Source organism: Triticum urartu, chromosome 7 (genome assembly GCF_003073215.2).
Source record: "Triticum urartu cultivar G1812 chromosome 7, Tu2.1, whole genome shotgun sequence".
NCBI classification, from domain to species: Eukaryota; Viridiplantae; Streptophyta; class Magnoliopsida; order Poales; family Poaceae; genus Triticum; species Triticum urartu.
The window spans coordinates 169085566-169095088 of record NC_053028.1 but is presented as its reverse complement, the minus strand read 5'-3'; the positions used below and the strand labels follow the sequence as shown (position 1 = coordinate 169095088).

Sequence of the window (9523 nt, the reverse complement as noted above, 5' to 3'; positions counted from 1 at the left end):
CACCTGTAGAGCACCTTTATAATCACCCATTTACATTGTGATGTTTGGTAGCACACAAAGTGTTCCTTCAGCAAACTGGAGTTGCATAATCTCATAGTCATAGGAACATGTATAAGTCATGAAGAAAGCAATAGCAACATACTAAATGATCGGGTGCTAAGCTAATGGAATGGGTCATGTCAATCAGATCATTCACCTAATGATGTGATCCCGTTAATCAAATAACAACTCTTTGTTCATGGTTAGGAAACATAACCATCTTTGATTAACGAGCTAGTCAAGTAGAGGCATACTAGTGACACTCTGTTTGTCTATGTATTCACACATGTATTATGTTTCCGGTTAATACAATTCTAGCATGAATAATAAACATTTATCATGATATAAGGAAATAAATAATAACTTTATTATTGCCTCTAGGGCATATTTCCTTCACTCCTTTTGCGTTCTACTCGTGCATATGAAATCTAGGCATAAACCTGGCTCTGATACCACTGTTGGGAACGTAGTAATTTCAAAAAAATTCCTACGCACACGCAAGATCATGGTGATGCATAGCAATGAGAGAGGAGAGTGTCGTCCACGTACCCTCGTAGACCATAAGCGGAAGTATTATGACAATGCGGTTGATGTAGTCGTACGTCTTCACGATCGACCGATCCTAGTATCGAACGTACGACACCTCCGCGATCTGCACACATTCAGCTCGGCGACGTCCCATGAACTCACGATCCAGTAGATCTTCGAGGGAGAGTTCCGTCAGCACGACGGCGTGATGACGGTGTTGATGAAGCTACCGACGCAGGGCTTCGCCTAAGAATCACTACAATATGACCGAGGTGGATTATGGTGTAGGGGGCACCGCACACGGCTAAAAGATCAATGATCAACTTGTGTCATGGCGTGTCCCCTGCCCCCGTATATAAAGGAGCAAGGGAAGGAGGCTAGCCGGCCCTAGGAGGGCGCGCCAAGAGGAGTCCTCCTCCTGGTGGGAGTAGGACTCCCCTCCTAGTCCCACTAGGAGGGGGAAGGAAGGAGTGGGGGAGGGGAAAGGCAAGGGGGGCGCCGCCCCACCTTCCTTGTCCTATAAGGACTCAAGGGGAGGGGGCGCGGCCTGCCCTGGTTGGCCCCTCTCTCTCTCCACTAGGGCCCATTAGTCCCCGGGGGTTCCGATCACCCCTCCGGCACTCCGGTTTTCTCCGAGATCACCCAAAACCCTTCCGGTGTCCGAATGTAGCCATCCAATATATCAATCTTTATGTCTCGAACGTTTCGAGACTCCTCGTCATGTCCGTGATCACATCCGGGACTCCAAACTACCTTCGGTACATCAAAACACATAAACTCATAATACCGATCGTCACCGAACGTTAAGCGTGCGGACCCTACGGGTTCGAGAACTATGTAGACATGACCGAGACTCATATCCAGTTAACAACCAATAGCGGAACCTGGATGCTCATATTGGTTCCTACATATTCTACGAAGATCTTTATCGGTCAAACCGCAGAACAACATACGTTGTTCCCTTTGTCATCGGTATATTACTTGCCCGAGATTCGATCGTCGGTATCTCAATACCTAGTTCAATCTCGTTACCGGCAAGTCTCTTTACTTATTCCGTAGGGCATATTTGATTCAACGAGCTAGTCAAGTAGAGGCATACTAGTGACACTTTGTTTGTCTATGTATTCACACATGTACTAAGTTTCCGGTTAATACAATTTTAGCATGAATAATAAACATTTATCATGATATAAGGAAATATAAATAACAACTTTATTATTGCCTCTAGGGCATATTCCTTCACGACAATGCTAGACACACCATTGAAAACGAGGGCTAGACGGGGAGAACCTTATTCCATCATCAAGAAGCCGCCATCGTCTTGTCTTCTTGAGCAGGATATAAACCCTAACAAAACTTGAAGAAGCACCTGAAACGGAGCCCTCCCGCTTACTTGTATTATTTTAACACAATAAAATTACAGATGCTCACCTGCCCGCTTACACTCATCACACCTCTATGAACATCTCTGAGACATCAAGCCGGCGCAACATCTTGAGATTGGCGAAGTCATCATATGCGCCTTGTAGTCAACGAGAGCGTCTCATTTCAATGAACGAACATCGCTGAGAAGTCTGAAATAAATCCAAAAAATGCGAGCGCAAGTGTCAAAGTCTAGTCTAGAACTTGAGCCATGGTGGATTAGTTTCACCACAAAAACAACTAACCATCTGAGCCACACTCAGTTTGCAAATGTCTTAGCATTGTTGTTTTGCTGTACGTGGTTAATCGCGTTGTTTTTTTCCTTCTTATTCTTCTTTTGTCCTTTTGGCCGTGTGCACCTAAAATGTCTTGACTAAATCTTAACATTGCATTGTTGCTGAGTTTGAGTCTAATTTGTATTATTTAATCGTTTTTGTGCTTGCCATGAATGAGCCCTATGCCCTTATACAAAATCTAAAAATTCATATGTATTTTTACCACGTGTATGAAAACCGTAAAATACAACATAAAAAAACTCTAAAAATACTTTTCTGCGGTACTAGTACTAGTACATTTTTACTGTTCATCTTTGTGGCCTCCTTTGGTTTAAAGGAATCTTGTAGGAATTTTATAGAATTCTATAAAAAAAATTCCTTTAGAGTCCTTTGATTTGTAGGAAGGGAATCCTATTTCTATGGAGGAATTCTTCCTATCCTCCACATTTCATAGGAAAATAAACATTAGCCTAGACTCAATGGAAAAAATCCTATAATATGAATCAAATGACATCTCCTTTCCTATTCCTACTCATAAGATTTAAGATACAAGTCATCTCATTTTTTATGATTTTTTTATTCTTACGATTTTTTTATCCTATCAACCAAAGAGGCCTTAATGTTAGTGGAAGGCGCGCCCACCGTCCCACGCATGTGTTTGTGGAGCCGAGCGAGGTGCCCGCGTGTGGTCTGCTTCGCCATCCACTCCTGCTACTCAGCACACTGCACACACCCCACTACCCCAGCTCGATCGTCCCACCGTCCCCTCCTTCCTCCGGCCAGATGCTCCTCTCGGAGCTCCCGAATCCGCCCCGCCCATGGCGCCCCCGCGTTCGAGAAGCCCATTCCGCTCGCCCTCGCCACCTCCCTCTCCCCGGCTCCCACACCGCGGCCTTACCGAGAAGGCGCCACCTCCTCCTGTCCCCTTCCGCGACTCCGTCCGACGACCCCGCGCTCCCTCCGGCGAGGCGACCGTCCCGCCCGAAGAGGGCGTCGGGTGAGGGCGAGGGGTGGATGAAGAAGGCGGTGCCGCCCGCGCCCGTCACGCGCGGGCTCTCCAGCCCCGTCCCCGAGGAGCCGCTGTCGCCGCTCCGGTGGACGGCCGGGCGGCAGGCGCGCGCCGCGTGGCGGAAGGCGTCGTCGTTGGTGCCCAGGAGGGCCAGGAGCGTCATCCTGCTCAACCTGCTCGTCCTCATATTTGGTACGGAGGTATCCGGCTCCCTCGCCCTGCATTTCTGATAGAGTATTACTGCACGCTGCACACCACCTGTTCGATGGTATTTCAGAGAGAAATGGCGAGGGGAGGGGTCTGGGGTCTGTCATATCTGTGTCATATCCTGGGGTGATGTCTTCTCGGACTGGAATGGTGTGGGTTATTTCAATACCACAAGCACAACCTTAGGCCCTGTTCGGCAGACGTCCACTCCCTGCTTTCCAACTCCCAGCTCCATCCAGAAGCGGAGCGCACGGAGCGGCACTTTTGCAACTCTGAAAAAGTGGCCTACAAGCCGCTCCGCTCCGCTCTGGGAGAGGCATGGAGCCAGCGCGTTCGGTGCCACTCCGCAGCTCCTCCAGCCGCTCCAGGAGCTGAGCTCGGAGCGGAGGCCTGCCGAACAGGCACTTATTGTGTACCTGCATGCTAGTTAGCTAGTGTACATGGAAATATAATTTTTAGAATACCATAACGTACTATGGCTTCATTCATAGATTAATAGCTTAATCTATGAAATAGTCATTTCAGGTATACATTGTGTGATTGCAATTCTCACATAATATTGTTGCTAACATGTTCAGTATATCCTATGTATATTGTGATAGTGCATGCCTTTTCCTGGATGTTGTATCTATCCTTTTTGCCTGATATAGCATGCTAATTCTTCTCTTTTTGTTCTCTAAGGCTCTGCCATCAAATATGGAGTGTTGCTGTTATATTTCTTTAGTGCTTGCTTACTAAGAATAGAAGTCCATGCTCCATTTTCCGGTTATTGCACATAGAATGAGTGTCAATACACTATAGTAGTGTGATTTGGAAAATGTGAACACAATTTCAGATGAACAATACAAGTAAATTCGCACCTCGCTACCTGATTTTAAATTTGATGAGTACTGCTGAACACTCCTTGTCTGAGATTTTCTCCTGAATAGTCAGCTAAATTGAATTTTCTTTTTCTACCAGCAAGCAACATTTCTATTGTCAAAGAAGCACAGACTATGTTGGATCCTGACCTTTTCAATATCATACGCTTCACTATTGCGGCCATTCCTTTTGTGCCATTCTTGTTGAAGTCACTCAGAGACATGCAAGTTGTTCTTAGGGGCGTAGAGCTGGGGGTTTGGGTAACCTTGGCCTACCTCACTCAATCTATTGGGTTAGTTACAGCTGATGCTGGCCGTGCATCTTTCATATCCGCCCTCACAGTAAGATCCTTTCTCAAGCTTAGTCCATAAAGTATTCCCACTAAGATATGTTGTATGTTCTTTACTCAAACATATTCAGGTGATCATTGTTCCTTTCTTGGATGGTATTCTTGGAGCAGAAATACCTGCATATACATGGCTTGGAGCATTTTTATCAGTTCTCGGGGTTGGTATTCTGGAGTTAAGTGGTTCTCCACCATGTGTAAGTCGATTATCTACATGTAAAGGTGCACAAGTTTGTCTGAACGTTCTTATTTGTCTTAGGGCTTATAGTATTGTTCTGTGTCAAGATTAGTGTGCTTTATAATTTGAGCTCTGTATTAGTGTGCTTTAGAATTTGACCTCTTTATTCTTGATTCAACAAGTTGATAATAACTGCACAACTTGCACATATCATGTTGATTGATCCTGTCTCTGCGTACTGTCTTTAGGTTGGTGATCTTCTGACCCTCCTTAGTGCCTTTTGTTTTGGAATTCACATGCTCAGAACCGAGCATATTTCCAGGAAAATGAAGAAAGAAAATTTCCTACCGCTTGTTGGATGTCAGGTTAGTTATCGACTAAATCTCAATGCTTCTCTTGCATTTATCTCTGAAAATTTTCCTCTTTTTTCTCGAGCAAGTGTTCTAAAAATTGGTTTAAAATCAGGTGGTTGTCGTAGCTGTTGTGTCGGCAGTCTCGTTCATTGTTAAATGCTTCCTCCAGAATGTGGTACCCTGGAATTTAAAATCAGGGACACCAACAGAGTTATTCAGTATGATGTCATCGTTTCCTTGGCTAGCAATACTATACACAGGCATAATCGCAACAACCTTTTGTTTATGGGCAGAGGTTAGTAACTAATCTTGCCATGCCGATTCTTTTCAGTTTGATGTCAGTTTATTTCTAGAAATACCTTTTTTTCTGACATTTTCCTGTCATCAGATCGTTGCTATGCGTGATGTATCAGCTACAGAAACTGCAATAATTTATGGTCTGGAACCAGTATGGGGTGCTACTTTCGCATGGGCAATTCATGGCGAGAGATGGGGCATTACTGGACTTATTGGAGCTATCTTCATCATAGGTACTTATTCACCAGCCACCACATTCTCAGCTACATTCTGCATTACGAATTTTCAATGATGAAAGTTAATGACTAGTTGCAGTACAAACCATCAATGTCCTTCACTGTTTGGAAATGTAGGGCGTAGTTCGGGCATCCAAGTTTAAATTTGACCAACAAATAATCTGAGAATATGTGGGTTATGTTAAAGCACAATAGGGTTATGTTTTTCCAAAAGTGCTTTCTTGTGATTGTGATTTGTAATATTGTACTTCAAACTTGGACAATAAAGTTAACACCTTAGATTTCCTACAGGAGGGAGTAGTTCCCACAGCGAGAATATTGACTCTTGTTTTTCTTTTCAGCCGGTAGCTTGATGGTTCAGGTACTGGGGTCATTTCTTGATATTGATGTATCAGAGGACAGTTACCAGATGAACAGCTGATACATAAATTGCAAAAATACGAGGATTTCACATGATATGATCAGTTGATCACTACTGCGAAGTAATACGCCAAGTAGTTAGCATGACACTGCAACAAGATCTAACTACAATTATGGCCAGTTGCACAAGGAATGGAAAGCTCACTAGGCTGACAAAAATAGGGGTGGCTCACTGGTGGCCTGAGCAACTGATGAAAACAAACTGTGGTGCCTCGTGGCATGGAGAACACATCTACAGAAAATGGTGATGTGTATCACTCCACTAAACGCTTAGGGTAGCCTGATGTAGTATCAGTAACAGTCTAAATCCTTCTTTCTCTCAATGTAAATCCATCCACATGATGTAGTATGTAATAGATTACTTCATGCTGACATGAAACTAGATTGTACCAACCTTTGTTTTAGTACGTTATCGTTCATTGCCAGCTAGATATATGTCCATAAAACTAGATTGTACCAACTCACACATAGATTACAAATTCTCCATGGGATCAGAACTGCACCTAGCATGCTTGTGATCAAACGGCATATTCCAGCCCAAGAAACGAAAAACAAGATTATACTCACAGGAGTAGTAGTATATATCTCAGAAACAGAGCAGTACCATTGCAGGCTCACAGGAGCAAGAAGTAGAGCAACAGTTTTGGGGAAATATCTGGTACTCCCACCCCTAGGGTGCTCCCGGTGCTCCAAAACTCGATAGCATGTTTTAAAATGTTCAAAAAATTCTATCAATGGCTACCCTTGTATCCCTTTCAACTCCTATCTTTCAACTCCTTCTATCAATGCAATGATCCACAAGCTTTCGCGTATTCGCGAAAAAATTAATGCAAAGTCATAATAATTCAGGTAACAAATACTTGTACTTTCTAAATGCATAAGTACATCGAACCATCAATACACAACTTTCAAATATAACAAGATGCATGCTAAAGATAATTCCAGTAGTCGAACTAAGAACAAGGAACCACACCAAAACCGAACAACAGACCGTACACATGACTGTCTAAACTTTTAGCAATCATGTCCGCTTGCCTGACCTGAATTCTGCATTTGAGCGTCTAAGTAAGCTAATGGGCCTAGAGCCAGTCGCTGCTTTGAGCGTCTAAGTAAGCTAATGGGCCTAGAGCCATTCAGTCTGCCAGTCACAAGGAATGGAAAGCTCACTAGGCTGATTGTTTGACCAGTTCCTTCTTTCCTCCTTGCCGCTGCCGGCCTTCAGCAGAAGGCAGGGACACGGGCGCCATTGGGGACGTGCGCTGCCGCCGCCATTCTACCATGCAGGGAGGGAACCCGCTTCGCCGGTCGCCTCTCCAGTAGACCGATCGATGCCCCGCAACCTCCGCCATCGGCCCAGTAAAAAAATACAACTAAATTATGGGTTCATGCATAATCAATGAAACTACAAAAGAAAATCCGAAACTGTCAGAAAAGTTCAGACTTAAATGATCAACAAGTGCAGTGTCCGAAACTGTCAGTCATTATCATTTGTACTGTAAAAAAGGTTAGGGAGAAAAATTAATGAAGATGAGTCAAATAAACCTATTCAGATCACTCCCTCTCCAACATTGGCAATGCTCACTAGATCTTTATAATCTGGGTACTTGTTTGAGGTACAAATAACAAAAGGGAATTCAGAAAGGTGATTCAGTTCAACCTCTTGTACCTCCTGTGCATGTGTGAATTAAGGAGTAGCAAGGACAGGAACAGCAAAATTCAGAGATGACAGAAAACCAAGGAACAAATTACACACTATGGAGCTAAAATACAACTATTTAGATGAAGGCATTATTAAAAAAGACAACATAGTTCAGTAAGTCATGAACATAAATACTGCAGAATTTGGGGACCACTTAGATACTGTAAATTCAGTTAGAAACAAGACAGCCAAATTGCACTTAAATTTCAAGGAAAAATATGACTACTCCACACTGTAAATCATGAACATTGACACTGTAATAACTGTTCACTCCACACTGTAAATAGACAGAACAAACTTTTTTTTGTCACAACTTGAATCTGCTCTGCAACTTATGAACTTGTAGTTGTTCTGCAGATTATCAAGAGCAGCGAAACAGTTTTGATTTACAAACATAGTTAGTCCTACTACTTATCTGCGGTTGCCCAGATCATAACTGCATCATGCTTGCTTATCTGAAACTAATACAAAAAGATAGAGCAGTTTTAACATGGTCCATCACAGGAAACAGAGCAGAAGAAGTACTAGTGCAGGAGCGAATGCAAGGTTCAGAAATCCATCACAGGAGCAAGAAGAACAACAACAGTTTTACTAGCTTGCATGAACAAGTGGAGCAAATTGCTCAGAGGTACATCCATGGCGATCGTACATGGACGAACTATTACATCAGCCAGTGAGTATCCTCGTATACACTTTGAAAACAATTTCAACATCGGACTTAGTAGACACTTGCAGGCGAGAAGAAGTTGCTGTGCCCTCCAGCGTGAAGATTGGCCGCCTCTTCGGCCTTCCACGCTGCTTCAAATGGATCGAAGGAGCACGGCCGCGGTTTCAACAAGTGGTCCTGTCCCTGAAGCGATGGAGCGTCAAGATCCGGCACGGCATTGTACCTCTTCTCCTTGTCAGCATCATGGAAGGCAGGGTAATCGGACTGCAGCATGTCCTCCAGCACACCTTGGTCCAAGGCATCCAGGTACAGAGGTTCCTGTTGGCCCATCTCCACGCCAGTGTTGGCTCCAGTGGCCGGCTCAACTTCAATTGGGTCGTCTTCCATCATTCTCATTAGTTCTTCGATATCAAAACCATCTGCCTTCCCATCCGGCAAATTGGAAATAGGCTCCAATGGCTCAAAGACACCCTCTTCAGATGCTTGAGCCAGCCTCAGGAACAATCTGTTGTTGGCTGTAATGCTTGACAGACTCCAGCACAAGTGATTGGGTGGACTCAAGCACATCTGACTGGGAGGAAATCTCAGGAGCTTGAGCAACGTCGGAGCGGCTGGATGTTGTAGTGGACTCGCATGATGCTTGGGCATACTGAACAGGGAAGTTGGTGTGAGCCAGCGGGCCATGCATTGCTCTGGCTGCCTCATCATACATCAAGAACGACGGTGTGGCAGGTGCCGGGACGGGGACGGCACCGCGCATCCTCTTCTTGGGGCGCGGCGGATGAGGATCGGCGGCGGCAGCCGGCGCTGGCCTCTTCTGCGCGTGCGTGCTCGGGGTCACGGCCTCTGGTTGCTCTTGTTGACGATTGTACGCGGCCGATTCCTGGCGGGCCGCGTCAGGGGCATGCTGAGCCAAGTGCATTCTGCAGAACACCTTCACCCCGTCGGAGACGGTGGCCTCCGGCAGCAGGCATCGGTATTCCTCC

At 44.9% G+C, this 9523-nt stretch overlaps 1 protein-coding gene across 2 annotated transcripts; it reads left to right on the top strand.

Annotated features, from left to right (window-relative positions):
• Positions 1-2918: 2918 nt before the first annotated feature.
• On the top strand, positions 2919-9076 carry LOC125521191. Of its 2 annotated transcripts, XM_048686247.1 has the most exons (8): positions 2919-3465; positions 4441-4682; positions 4762-4884; positions 5114-5230; positions 5331-5513; positions 5607-5748; positions 8375-8543; positions 8606-9076. In XM_048686247.1, exons 1-8 carry the CDS (start codon positions 3048-3050, stop codon positions 8934-8936), a joined length of 1725 nt encoding a protein of 574 aa, XP_048542204.1. In that variant the 5' UTR covers positions 2919-3047; the 3' UTR covers positions 8937-9076. The 2 variants fall into 2 exon arrangements, with proteins under 2 accessions (XP_048542204.1, XP_048542205.1); XM_048686248.1 differs by lacking the exons at positions 8375-8543; positions 8606-9076 and adding an exon at positions 6093-6600 and having other exon boundaries at positions 2925-3465.
• Positions 9077-9523: the final 447 nt, after the last annotated feature.

What these genes read in the sequence shown, in the direction of transcription:
- LOC125521191 (XM_048686247.1), top strand. Translation starts at nt 3,048, where the DNA reads ATGCTCCTCTCGGAGCTCCCGAATCCGCCCCGCCCATGGCGCCCCCGC. An exon ending in CCTGCTCGTCCTCATATTTG is followed by an intron (nt 3,466 to 4,440) that starts GTACGGAGGTAT and finishes TTTTTCTACCAG; the next exon opens with CAAGCAACATTTCTATTGTC. An exon ending in TACCGCTTGTTGGATGTCAG is followed by an intron (nt 5,231 to 5,330) that starts GTTAGTTATCGA and finishes GTTTAAAATCAG; the next exon opens with GTGGTTGTCGTAGCTGTTGT.